Source organism: Glandiceps talaboti, chromosome 15 (genome assembly GCF_964340395.1).
Source record: "Glandiceps talaboti chromosome 15, keGlaTala1.1, whole genome shotgun sequence".
NCBI classification, from domain to species: domain Eukaryota; kingdom Metazoa; phylum Hemichordata; class Enteropneusta; family Spengelidae; genus Glandiceps; species Glandiceps talaboti.
The window spans coordinates 14,192,782-14,207,853 of NC_135563.1; the positions used below are offsets into that span (position 1 = coordinate 14,192,782).

The 15,072-nt window shown below is 36.3% G+C and overlaps 1 protein-coding gene across 1 annotated transcript in view; it reads left to right on the forward strand.

The window, feature by feature from the left end:
* LOC144446730 (uncharacterized) overlaps positions 1-15,072 on the forward strand; it is a 58,141-nt gene that overhangs the window by 18,016 nt on the left and 25,053 nt on the right. Inside the window, exons 16-22 of the mRNA XM_078136552.1 lie at positions 154-259; positions 7,628-7,804; positions 8,287-10,518; positions 11,971-12,069; positions 12,649-12,792; positions 13,417-13,555; positions 14,394-14,692. Of these exons, the coding sequence (XP_077992678.1) occupies positions 154-259; positions 7,628-7,804; positions 8,287-10,518; positions 11,971-12,069; positions 12,649-12,792; positions 13,417-13,555; positions 14,394-14,692 (3,196 nt within the window). The remainder of the gene's footprint in view (positions 1-153; positions 260-7,627; positions 7,805-8,286; positions 10,519-11,970; positions 12,070-12,648; positions 12,793-13,416; positions 13,556-14,393; positions 14,693-15,072) is intronic.

A 15,072-nucleotide genomic window follows, 5' to 3' on the forward strand; every position in this document is an offset into this window, starting at 1 on the left:
ACTTTCGATGATGCTATAACCCTTTATCTGATCCTGTGTTAGCATTGTCTTCTGACAATTGGAGTGAAAGGTTTTCTAAGATACATTGTCATAAGATTTGAACTAAGTAGTTGTTTTCATACTGATTTATATCTTGTTTGCTTCATACAACAGAGATCAAAGTTGGAGGAAATGTTTTCTGCATCAGATATCAAAATGGTTGGTTGTGTTGAAAGAACACTTGGTGTCATTGGTACTACAGTCAGTGGGAAATGACAAGGTATGACCATATTGTATTTTTATCCACAATGTCAAAGACCAATATCATGCTGGAAAATAGAGCTAGCGCAACACATCTGTTGCTAGCATGTAATAGTCAAACATGTCATGGTATATATTGATTGAGTTAAAAATTGGTATATAGGCCCATGGTATGATCCTATGTTCTGAAATTAGTGTTATCTTATCAGTGGAGCCACAAGGATTACAGCGAATCATTGATTTGTTCATCCGATTTTTACTATAACTCTGCCAGACAATTATTTTCTACATCCAAATTTTAATTCTCATCCAACATGGGCTTTTAAGACTGTGATAAGAGTCCGTAACATGTCTATGTGTTAGTGAAGACCTTTGAGACTGACAAGAGTCCGTAAGATGTCTATGTGTTACTGAAGATTAAGATGAACATTTAGGTGTGAGAAGTGGGGGATTGCCAAAGCTGAATTTATAGAAAAAAATTGGTTCAAAACAATCCGATATGTAATCTTTATGACTCCATTGATAGGATAACACTAAAATGCAAGAACCTGGGGTTAAAACCTTGGCCTTTAAAGTTTAAGATGACGTGAACAACTTTACGAGTCAATGGGAGTTCGAATTTCTGCCTTGGTACTACTAATATTACATATATTTAGCCTCCCTCCCTGTTTCATCTTCAATTTAATGATCTGAAATGACCTTCCTCTGTTTTTGTTACTTGTTTTGCTGAGTGTGTGTGTGACTTTTATCCAACATGAATAGTCTTATAATAATCATATTTGTTTCCAAAAGACTCTGTATAGCGTATAACAAATAACAGTGTATGTGTAGGTGTTAGTAAACATGTCACATTCTGTAGTGGAAGACCACCTGCTATACTGTTTGCCACTAATGATGAAGTAGCATTGTAAGGTTCCATTAGCGATGAAGACTTTAAAAAATATCAGTCCATTGACTGTTTAGAATGCAGAGTTATTGGTTTATAGTGTTTATTTATTTCTCTGTTCAAAATGTGATGTCGTCTGTTTTCTTAACATCCATCCATTCATCCAGATTCACCTGTATGATGTATATCTGACATGCACTGGCTAATGTCATTTAAACTTGACACAAAGGTGACAAACTGTACTGGGCATATGCACAACTGTTAGTTGTGTGACCATGTCAAATATGAATTAAAACCTTTATCTCTGACATGCACTGGCTATTAAATGTCATTTAAACTTGGCACAAATGTGACAACCCATACTGGGCATATGCACAACTGTTAGTATGTGACCGTGTCAAATGTGGATGAATAGGGGCCATATTTGTAGAAAAAATCAACTAGTTGTACAATAGCTCAGGAATTATGGCACATAGAGGTTCAATTCAAGTGCCTACCCCAGGTATTATCTATCTGCAGGTATCATTAAATTTGACCTTGACCTTGACTTTCAAGGTCAGATATCAAAATCAAGCCATTTTTTTTTTGCAAATGATGATACTAACAAATGGCCAAGATTAAATATAATAACATTAGCTAAGGATGGGTTAATATGGTGGTTATAAGATTTTCCACTGAAGGGTGGCCATATTTGTTGTTAAAATGAAACTATATCTACAATAGCTTGTGTTTTCATAATACATGGAGACGTGATTCTTGTATGTTTCTTTAATTAATACTTGACAATGTAAGAATACAATGGTGTAATAATCTCCAAGCCAAAGAAAGACGTAACTGCAATAAAATGTACAATGTTGTCATAGGACTGAATTGTTCCCCATTATGGACTCTCCATATACACTTAGAGTAAGTATCCACAACAGTGAATTTTTCATTATAGGCAAAATATGTTATGTACTTTTTCTTGTCATTGCCTTCTCTCAATTTAGATGTCCAAAACAATGTGGCTTTTTTGTCTATGTTGTTGCATATTCCTACTATTCTGTGAGTTTCAAAGATGGGGACAACAATGAAATTGTGTTCTGTGTGGTATACGTGACCATTTACAAGTCACAATCATTTTGAATACGATCACAAAATCTTTGTTTTTGCATGTGTATAGAATCGGATTGATAGTATAAGCACATATTTGTAAGATGGCTGCCACTCTCAATAACTTATCAGTGTACTGGTTTTGAAAAGAGATTTCTATTACATTGACAAGAGTATGTGGTAGCACACATAAAAGGAGATATCCAGTGATGATTATGATGGCAGATTTTAGAAATCTTTTTGCATTGTTGCCAGCAATTAAGGTTATTGAAAATATACTTAAGCTACCCCTGGGTAATGTTGCTCTTTCTTCGTTGCGAAGAGATGGCAGTCTGAGTGAGTCATTGTCAGTCTGGTAAAAACTCACTTGTGTATCAGGAGATATTGAGAAGTGGTTGCTTGGAAGAGATTGTGTGTGTTGCTTCTTTACTGCCTGTTTGTTCGTACATCCTTGCTGCATAAAAAGTGTTGATTGTCTATGTAAGTTGTTGGTCTCAGTAGAGTTTTGTGTAGACAACACTTGGTGTTGATTATTTTCTTCACAAGCTGTTGAAATTGCACCAGGTATGTTTACAGGAGTCACAGACCCTTTCATGTGAATTTGCTCGGGTTTCTGTCTCTCTCCTGGGAACCCTTTTTCATATTGTACATGTTGGAACCACTTTCTGTCGGTGTTAGAACTGCAGGTATTATTTTCCTCTTCTGAAGATGTGATAGATAGACTATCAAAATGATTCAGTAATGACTGTGTTTTTACTTTTTCTGTTACCATATTGTTTATACCTACACTTTTGATGACTGCAGGGTGTGAATTTTGACCACTGGTACTTTGATGTCTGGTACTTGAACTTGGTAATGTGTCTGCGATTGGTTGTTCACTGGGCAATGGCGCCACAGCCATTGATATTTTTCTGACATAAATGTATGTTTTTGTGTATAAACTGATTACCAGAAAGAAAACAATAAAAGGAACACTGCTGATTACAAATCTTGTGCTTCTGTTTTCTGTGGAAACCTGACAAATACCAATAGCTTTACTGAAGTACCAGCTCCGCAAATTGAGCATATAAACGACAACATGTAAGATTGTCGGCAAAATGATGATAATAACTATGGTGAGTGCTACCCGTTTTGGTGAAAATTTAGTCTGGAAAACTTCGTTACTTTTGGTGATTTTGATGTAATGGCAGTATGTGATTATCACAGTAAGTATTTGATACTGGAGAGAAGTTGTGTTTTCAACTATTCTGAGAAAAATGCAGTATGTGTTCTTAAATTCTTGAAGACTGAACAGAACAGTGAAAGAATGCAATGGGGCGGCAACAAGAAGTGCTATCAAATCCACACATCCTAACGTTACAAGCAAAGTGTTCATTGGAGAACGAAGTTTTTGACAAATTGTAAAAGCTAAAATAAGCAACACATTACTGAAAGTTCCAACAATGATGATAATTAAAATGCATGATGCAACTACTCTTCCTGTAGCTGAGAATTCATTACTGGTTGTTTCATAAGGATCGCTGTGATTGACAGTTGCATGTTCATCAGTCAGGCTCCAATCAGTGGTCAGGTTTGTCTGAGTGGTGGTCTGGTTTGTCCAATCAGTTGTCATGTTTGTTTCATTCCGGAGGATAATATTCACAGATGTTGTAAGGTTGATGTTATGTGTCATCTCCATAGTGGTTGCTGCATAAGGTGATGATAGATGCCGAATATTTTCTTAGATTCTACGGCCAGATGTTATCTGTCAAAGCAAAAAAGGTATAAGTTTGAACTGCTTTCATTATTTGTGATTTTCTAGTTTTTTAGTGATATTCACTTATCTACTGACACATGATGTGACTTTCAATGTCATTATAATCAATATTCTCAAAAATCCAATTACTAGGAGGAACTCATAGAGAAATTGATTGGTTGAAACAAATTACTGTCTCAAATTAAGTCGTGTAGTTGTAGATAAGTATGGTCATGTAAGAGTGAATGGTCAGGGTACAATTGAAAATTCCTATTCGTGTAGTCAAAACAAATATTTTGTGAGGTAATCCAAAATTTTCACTGATATATCACCAGTTGACATTTATACAGTAAATGCAGGTTGAAGATAGCGATAAGTAACCACCAAGGGAAGCTCAATCTAAACTTTGATATCGGCATATAGATCCAAGCTGTATATCACTCGGGCCAGTTTCACATGTTTCTTCCCAGACATGTGAAAACAGCCCACTGTGGTTTGCACCTGACATTGCTGACGAGTCAGCAAAAATTTGTGATGTGCTTCCAAAAATGTTTTCATTGTGAGTAGAATAGACTGTCGACAGTCGTTCGCGCCTTTTTTCCCTACGTTTTAAGTAAACTTAAGTCATTGCCGTGCTCAGATCCAATACTACTATAATCGCATACTGATATCGAGGGCCGAAGGCCCGGTGCTATTAACAGAATGATTTGTTGTTCTCAAATAAACAAACAAACAAACAAACAAAATAGCCCAAGCATCTGACCCCAGTCTATATACTTTGTCTGCCACCTAGGGGAATTGCATGTTTACCAATTAGGCTACCCAACCCCTCCTAATTTTCACTGACGACCCTAAACTTTTTGTAACACATTTGAGAAAAAAAATTGCAAAAATTGTGAAGTCTCGCAAGAAATAGTGAAAATGTGGAAACTGACACCAAGTTAAAAAGACAATATAAAATTGTTCTTCCAATCTGTAATGGCTGTACATCTGATGGGAAGAAACCATTAACACAGAGACTTTATGGAAAACAATGGAAAACATAACTACCTGAACTAGACACTCACACATGAAAAATTAAAAAAATTAAAATCTAATACCCCACCTTTTCTAAAATTGACAATGATCGGAACCACACAATTCTTTTTAGGCCTTATTCAGAAAGAAAACTTGCACATGATCTAGGGACTGCATATCTTTTACTACAGTATGAGTAAATAGGAATGAAATTGGTTTTTGATAATCAGCAGATAAATATTTTGCGTTTTGTTTTTAAAAAAAAAAGATTTTATGTAAATGGTTGAATGGATGATACCAGAGATTATGTTTGCGAGCTAAACTTCAAATAAAAAGGCTTGTGTTTGATTGAATTAAGAAGAAACAAAAGAAGAAAGTGCCATACCTTGGTTGTTGTTGTATTGAGGTATTCGTAGTTGTATCGTTGTGCGTCAATCCAGTACTTGCAGTATTCTGAACGAGTTGTTTCAATTGAAACAAGTCAGTGTCTGGTTTCAGTTTTTTTTTCCAGTATAATAAGATGCTATCCAACCTATCACATGATACTTGGTTTAATGACGTCGTAGAGAGTGCTAGGTGGGGAGGTGTTTGCTTTACTCTCACGCCTTCAACTTTTTTTTAGCACTCCGTGAGATATACCTTGAAGGATATATCATATAGCAACAAATCTCGAAGTGGTCGACTTTTGATTGACAGATTTTGATTCCATTGTTAATTAGACATTCTTTGAAGCCTGACATGTTTTGAGCCATGATTCAATGATGTGTATGTTATTCAAAATGTGGTGTTCACTCAGGAGACTCATTTGGTGGCCACACTTCCCTTCAGTTTACAGAAATTATCAATGTCCACACGTACACCTGGATTGATTTGCCCCCTTGGGGTATAGTGAACATGAAAGTGTTGTATTGAAATATTAAAACGTTGTAATGAAATATTAAAGCCACTGATGTATGGTTGTAATGTTGTATCATTATACCTAATACAGTGCTTCAGTGTGCCCTCTAACAATAGTCAAATTTTGTTGTTGTGAGTCAAAATGAGAAAAACTGGTATTTCTTGTGAGTCACCACATAGTAAGAGATAGGGGAAAAACGAAATTTTGGTGCGTCACTAGAAATTGTGTGCGTCAGTGGCGCATCAAATTGACTTTGAGGGCACACTCACCACATAGTGAATCGTAATCTATTGAAGTATATTGCACATTTGATTTAAAACATAAAAATTTAATAAATTTCTGCTGTACACGTTCGATTTTATCAATTATCAACATATCTGACAGTGAAAGATATAAGCAGCGCCTACAAGTCATGCAAAAGGAGCACTAGCTTACACAATCATTGAAATTTACTGTCAGCATAACAGATATAATTATATAATTACACACTGACAGACATAACCCAGTGTGTAAGATAACTGTGTACATGTACAATATGCTACATATTTCTGATTTGTTTCACGGATGAGGGTTTACTATAAGAGTCTGAGCCCAGTGGCGTACACACAACATATATAGTGTACTTAGATATTATTCCACAATATTTTCCTTTGTTCAGCCAAGGAAAATACGAGTGATCTAAGGGGTCAACGAGTAGTGACAACCCTGGAGATGATCATAGCATGTGTAGGACTAGACTAAGTTTGCTGTAATGAGTTTAACTTATTGTGCTAAAATCCTGTCTCTCATAGATAAATGCATTACGTTGCTAATTAAGATTAATGTGCTCCCTCTGTACTCTGTATAAAGGATATGACACATGCAAACAAACAAGCCATTGTATAATGATTAGCGATAGACGGCCGCACATGGCGATTATTGAATCCAAGAGATTGTTGCTAACGTTTCTCCTGTAATTGATGTGAACAACTTCCTTGATCAATTGTAGGCGGGAATGTTGATATTCAATTAACTCTAAAATTAAGTAAATAAATGCTAGCATAGAGAGTTGAAGAGAAATAGGGACAGGAAACTGCAAAATTTCCTCTGAAGCAATATGGGTTGAAATACATTATTACTTTTTTAATCCATCAGCATTGTCTATCATTAACCCAATATTTGCAAGCCAGACTTGTAGGCTGATGTCTGATTTCCAGTAGAGCTGAAAGTCATATGGTCTCATGTTTTTTTTCTTGCCATTCAGTTTCTTTATAAATGTGATAAATTTAGTCAATTTTACCAGTAGTAATGGCATAAGCTGACTAACTGTAATATAACTCTGCATGTAATAAACCCAACACAGTGTTTTTGCTAAGGGTGGTAAGTAGGGGAAATCTACCTGTGTGTCCATGATATTTTACCTGGGTTCCCAAACAATATTACCATAGACTCTATGGGGAAACACTGCCATTTTACTCCTTTCTCCTTTTCTGTTACCGGGATCGTCAACCTTGGCAAACACACTGACTTCTTGTCTGTACGTGTAGTTGTTAACATCTCACTTGTATAACTTGGAAGAAGACGTACATCCCAAACTACAAAAAGTGTTATCAAGGGTTTGTAGGAGGAAAGAAATAACTATATTTATTTTGTCTATTTCTCAATCAATCTGTTATGTACATTTCCTTATGTATTGTTACAAAGGTTCATGAATAAATTACGAGTATTATAATAAAGCATTTTGTTTTTAAGACAAGATTCTGTCTGTTTTTCTTTGCAGTTTGAGACCTTAGCACTGCCATCAGAACTTGAAGACTGTCCTTTGTCATCATCAACCCAAGAGTATGGCCGTTTTGGTCCAACTGGTATCCAACTCAATCCATCCGAAGGATCCGCATTCAGTAGTGTGCCCTCGTCAGGCAATATGACGCCAGGATCTCCAATGATAACAGACAAGGTATACATGCAATGTCTGGTACTTTTTCAGTGTTTCTGCTTGAATCTTTAGCATTATTACAATTGTATGGTCATATTCAGAGTTGTAAAAATTAATGCTACAACAAGCTAGAGGAAAGAATGTGATGTCAAATCTGCCCAAATTATGTGGAATTTTACTTTGGCAAAACAGATGAATCTACAATCAGATTTAATTTCAAAATGGAAGAATATTCTCTGTTAATTTTTGTTTTATAAAGACCAGCAAATAGAACTCACAACCATCAATAAAAATAGTATAACCGATTCAAAGAATTCACTTAATTTTTTTAGAGTTTATAAAAATCTATAATCAAATAATGTATTGTCCAACCAATAGACGTGTGTCCAATTTGTGTAAAGATGGATGTGTGAAAGTTGAAGACATTTGTTTAAACTCGTAATGTTTAGAATAGATGTGTTGGACCATTGTATAGTGCTACGGACTCTTTATCCTTTCTACAGGTTCTACAAGATAGACCACTCAGAGAGAAAGTTGAGAGTATCTCATCTCCAAAATCTGTTGGTGAACTCACCTCACCCATTCTAACCAATCAAAACAATGGTCAAACACAGCAAACCTATCAAAAGAGTCTTTCCAGTCATGTGACTACAACTGCTACCATTCATTACCATGACAACAATGGTGATGATCATGTGACTCCTGAAGCTTCACCTAGTCAGTTTTCTGCAATTGATAGCGAACCATTCACCATAAATGAAGACTATAAGTTCAGCGCAACAAGGATAGTTCCTACAAGATTGCCAAAAATTCAAACTATACCTGAAGGACATCAAACTTCTGAAGATGAACAAATATTATCGTTTGCAAGCAAACACCCTAAAGTAGTGGCAAATACACCCGAGGTAAATTTGACAGAAAAAGTTGAAACAAGTTCTTCAAAACAAGATGTCATAAGTACTGCATATCCTAGCAGTGACGGCAGTCACAGTTGTGGATACGTATCAGAATCTGCAGACTCGGTCCTCAGTCACAGAGAACCTGTGTCAAAGGTCAATGATGACTCATCCAGGGTCAAAGTTGAATCAGGTTGTGAAACTCTGAAGACTACTACAGAGGATGATGGAGACAGCGATGACATGATGGACATTAGCAAACGGACGAGTGACAATGATGAAATTGTAGACAAGGAGAATGTAGTGGCTGATGTCACAGAAAATGTTACAAAAGAAATTACAAAAACAGATAGAGATGAAAATGTGATGGAAGAACAAAATCCTATTAGGAGTGAAACGCAAGTAACACCTGCAGTAGGTACAATGACAGAGACTGCAGAAACAGTGGACGACGAGGGGAGAGCATCACAAAGAGATGGAACAATGGATGGAGAAGGAAAAACGACTGCCAGCGATGAAATGGTGAGTGATGAAGACAGGATCATTCCCAAAGATGGTATTAAGAATGCAGAAATGATAACTCAAAGAGAAGACATGTATGAAGAAGAAAAATCCTCTCATAAAGATGAAGTGATAGAGGGAGATGAAAAAGACACTCATAGAGGGGAAACAATAGATGAAGAAGGGGGAAGCATTCATGGAGATGAATCAGGAGAGAATGAGGGGGAGACCATTCATAGGGATGAAACAATGGATGAAGAGAGAAGAACTACTATGAGAGATGGAACAGAGAATGAAGATGGGAAAACCTCACAAAGAGATGACCCAGGAAATAAAGATGGAGAAACAACTCAAAGAGATGACCCAAGAGGTGAAGAGGGATTGACAACTCAAAGAGACAAAACAAAGAATGAAGATGAGGAAAACTCACAAAGAGATGACCCAGGAGGTGTAGAGGGAGTGACAACTCGGAGAGATACATCAAAGAATGAAGATGAGGAAAACTCGCAAAGAGATGACCCAGGAGGTGAAGAGGGAGTGACAACTCAGAGAGGTACATCAAAGAATGAAGATGGGAAACTCTTGCAAAGAGATGACCCAGGAGGTGAAGAGGGAGTGACAACTCAGAGAGATACATCAAAGAATGAAGATGGGAAACTCTTGCAAAGAGATGACCCAGGAGGTGAAGAGGGAGTGACAACTCAAAGAGAAAGAAAAGAAGAAGATGTTGTTACACATGAAGTACAAACTTCTGTTGTCAGTACTTTGGATGAACTGACAGAAGCACATTTTATCAAGATTACCCCAGTGATCTGTAAGGAAAGAAATTTAGATCTTGGAGATGACGAAAATGAAGAATTAGCTGCAATTTCTGCCAATGCTGAAAGTGATGAAAGCTGTTTGAAATCAACACTATGTCCTGTTAATCAGGACAGGGAGAATGCCTCTGCCAGTGTCACACGGTACAACATAGAACACAGTGTCCCTACACAAATGGAGGAACCATCACAGCCTACTATAGATACTGCTTTTCAACCGATTGAACCAAATGAAAGTGTGCACTCATCTGTTGAAGTGTCTGATGCAATCACAGAAGAAGACGAAGATGACAGTGAGAAAGTACTTCCCGTGTCTGGGTCTCTGATTGACATCATTTGTATCGTCAAGAGACTGTCGTCATTTCTAACAACCATGAATGAACTGCTATCACCTATTCATGAATGCTCTGAAGTCTGTGTGTTGAATGGCAGAGTAAGTGATGTACATAGAGTTGCCATGGAAACCATTAACAAGCAGAAGATGAAAGCTGGTCAAGAGTTCTATGACAGAATGCTACAGGTAAGAATTTCGTCAACTTTTACTGGCCTCTGTTAGTGTTATGAAAACTGGTAGAAACAAGTAATTAGTAAGTACTCAATGTAGATGAAATAGATATATGTTGTATTACATCTCCTGAACTAATTGTGGAAACTCTGCTGGCATTCAGAAACAACATTTATTTCTCACTTCAAAAAATGTGAAGTGCTCAACTAAAGTGTACTAGCTACATTCATTTACAATAGAGAGATAAGTCAGGCAATACTATGATATTGTCTGTATTAACTGGACCATGTACATATGATATCGTTTCTTTTACTACCGTGTACATATGATATCGTTTCTTTTACTACCATGTACGTATGATATCGTTTCTTTACTACCATGTACATACGATATTGTTTCCTTTACTACCATGTACATATGGTATTGTTTCTTTGACTACCATGTCCATATGATATCGTTTCTTTTACTACATGTACATACGGTATCGTTTCTTTTACTACATGTACATACGATATCGTTTCTTTTACTACCATGTACATATGGTATCGTTTCTTTTACTACCATGTACATATGATATCGTTTCTTTTACTACCATGTACATATGGTATTGTTTCTTTTACTACCATGTACATATGGTATTGTTTCTTTTACTACCTTGTACATATGGTATTGTTTCTTTGACTACCATGTACATATGATATCGTTTCTTTTACTACCATGTACATATGATATCGTTTCTTTTACTACCATGTACATATGGTATTGTTTCTTTTACTACCTTGTACATATGGTATTGTTTCTTTGACTACCATGTACATATGATATCGTTTCTTTACTACCATGTACATACGATATTGTTTCTTTTACTACCATGTACATATGGTATTGTTTCTTTTCCTACCGTGTACATATGATATCGTTTCTTTGACTACCATGTACATATGATGTCGTTTCTTTGACTACCATGTACATATGGTGTCGTTTCTTTGACTACCATGTACATATGATATCGTTTCTTTGACTACCATGTACATATGGTATTGTTTCTTTGACTACCATGTACATATGGTATTGTTTCTTTGACTACCATGTACATATGATATTGTTTCTTCACTACCATGTACATATATCGTTTCTTCACTACCATGTACATATGATATCGCTTCTTTTACTATCATGTACCTATGGTGTTCTTTCTTTTAACTACCATGTCCATATGATATCATTTCTTTTACTACCGATGTGTGTGTGTGTGTGTGTGTGTGTGTGTGTGTGTGTGTGTGTGTATGATATGGTTTCTTTCATTAAATGTCAATCATGTGATACACTCCATCTTACTTCCACCTTTGTAAAAGAGTAATGTTGATGATTTAATATTCTCTAAGGACTGAACTATCATAAAGTGTTTGTACCTTTAAGTACATGTGCCATTGATGTGGTGTATCTCAATTTTGTTCATTTACTTAGGCCTTCTCCAGTACACTATGCAACTATGCTGATAACATGTTGGGTATGGATCTGTGTGCAGTTCCAAGGAAAGTTGCTATGCAGCTCCTCGGACGACAGGTGAGAAACACAGTTCTTTTGATCATCATGTACTATGCTGTTATTTTCTGCTAATCTTGTATTTCTATAAGCTTCAAAGTAATCAGTTGCATTACAAAAAAAGGATGTAGTGCCAAACAACATGATTTACTATAGCGCCCTCTTTTGACAAAAACACATATGCTTTTGTTTCTCGTGCATCTTGATGGCTAGAGACCTGGCTATTTTGCTGTTGAAATTTGTTTGTTGTGATTATAGTTAAATAATAACACATGCCAGCGAGGGCAATATCACAATTTTAATAGTACCAGGGTTGGCACTCTTTACCAAGATTTTGATGAAATCCTGCATTGTGTACTCATAACAACAAACAACAACTTGTTCTAAGTTTTAAAAACTTATTTTTTTTTATTTTGTACATTTCAAACGTCATCTCATTTCAAACTTTGTATATTTCAAACGTCATCTCAATTCAAACTATGTATATCTCATTTCAAACTTTGTATATTTCAAACGTCACCTCATTTCAAACTATGTATATCTCATTTCAAACTATGTATATTTCAAACGTCACCTCATTTCAAACTTTCTATATTTCAGTTGTTACAGCATATGAGGTGGGAGAGGAAATCCAATCGTCTGTGGGGATGTCGTCACATGTCAGCTGGCATTGGAGACTGCTACCAGTATGTTTCTAGGGAGTCCCAGTACTTATGTGATAGCTTTGAACCTGTAACTCAGGATGTAAGTCAAGACTTTCATGTTTTGATAATGAAAGGGGGTGGGGGTGGGGGTAGTACTGTTAGTATGTTTCCAGGAATCTCTTTGTTATATCACAATGATCCATTTGAATGTGATTCTTGGGTGGTAACTACCAGCTCTTGATGGGGTGGGGGGGGGGGGGGGTTCGACAATGGAGGGGAAGGAGTACGTTAAGCAATCAAAGTATTGATGGGGGGGGGGGGGTGTTCAATGTAAATGGTATGTCATTTAATTGAAAATCTAAGCATAGGTTTTGGAGGGCCATTGGTACCACAGGAGGGTGTACAGATCAGTAACTAAAACCTTTACTTGCTGGTTAGAGACCAGGAAGGGAGAATCTTATGTCCTGTAACCATAGTGATACCATTTACACATAAATCAATTGCATTGTCCTAGTGACACAGAAATTACAAGAGGGTTTTAATAATAACCCTGTTAAAACTTTGTTCAAAGAGAGAACACTGCACGTCACAAAAAACAAATAGAAGCACTTTATACTAGAAATGAATTTTGATTAAAAAACAAGCAAGGATAAACCCATAGAACATGAACAAGACTTTTGTGTTATTTATTCTAATGATTCGATATTTTTGTGTTCCTTTGTAGATGTGTACACGTATCAACAATGTAGCTGGGTTGGTTGATCTAATTCCAGTCTTCCAAAGTATTTTATCTCAAGCCGTACCACTGTATGACAATAATGATGAACTTCCAGAACAGCTAGACAAGAACCCTCCCATTGATGGTAAGTGACATAATTCATTAAAGGGCACGTCAGAAAGGGGGGAGGGGGTTATTTTGTTATGTGATAAATACTTGACTGGGAGACTGCTTTCAAATAAAATCCATGAAACAATACAACTATCTTCGATAATCTTCACGTCATCTTTAAATTAACTTCATCCAAAACAACTTGAGGAGCACATTTCACCTTAAAATGCAAGAACTGAAATTTCTAAAAGTGTTGAATTGAATAAATACAGAATACTAACAGCTGTACACTTAAATACATAAGTACAGGCAGTTACTATGAAATCAAAGTATATACATTTAGCTTGTCAAATCTCACATTCTTTAGAATTTTTTTTAAATTTCCAAACCACTTTTTCATAAACTATAACAATTCTCAAAGTAATATGAAGTAAATGATAGTTGTTACCTTTTTTCCTGGCTTCTGCATCATCATGTAAACACAAAAGTCTTAACATAGGCCCCCACAGTTATATTTCAGGGTCCGTGGTCTAAATTGTGACACTGAGGGCAGTAACTATGTCAAAGATAGCCTCCTTGCACAGAAGGTAGAGGGCAGTCTTACACAGTGTGCCCTCTAATCCAATTTGACACGCCACTGACGCACACAATTTTAAGTGACACACCAAAATTTGGTGTTCCCTTATCTCTTACTATGTGGTGACTCGCAAGCTCATTTTGACTCCAACAACAAAATTTGGCTATCAATAGAGGACACACTGGGACGCTTTTGATGACTTGCATTGATCTAGAGGCCATAATGCATATATTGTATTGTTATCACTCGATATTAAGGTCACGTTTTCTCTTCTTTTTATTCCTGATTTTAGTAGACTTTGTAATGGTTGGTGATGCATCCACAATACCAAGATCAGTCTCCGACTGTTTTTCATCAGCTGACAGTGCAACATCCAATAGTCGGCCCAGTAGCACTAACACTACAGCCAGTAAAACAGACCAAATCAGTCCTACAACTGAGAGACACAGCAGTGAGGAAACCCATGCCTTGGAAGATGAAAGTAGTCAGAGGGGATATCAAGAGAAGGAACCATTGAGAGGAATTGTATTTGGGCACTGTGAATTACACCTCAACTATGTCAAAGATAGCCTTATTAATCTCCTTGCACAGAAGGTAGAGGGCAGTCTTACAGTCTAGCTGTTATAGAGTCTAATAAGTAGTATATTAGATAGGAAGACAAACTGCCATCTTGGATGAAAAAAGTTTACCACAATACACGTTGTTGTACGTGCTTCAAAAACTGTTTGTTATGCATGAGTACAGAAACATGTAGAATCTTATGGTCAGGTTTTGAATGTACAATGTCATGTAGATTCACCTTCAACATTATAATGTGAGCTTTGTATATCAGAAACTGGTGTAGGTATTACAAATCTAGTCTCAAATTGAATGATGTGAAGGAAAATAACTCACTAAATATATTCTCATAGGAGTAGTAATGCGTCCAAAAAATATGTGGAAGATATATTAAATGTGTAATGGCTTATGGAGAA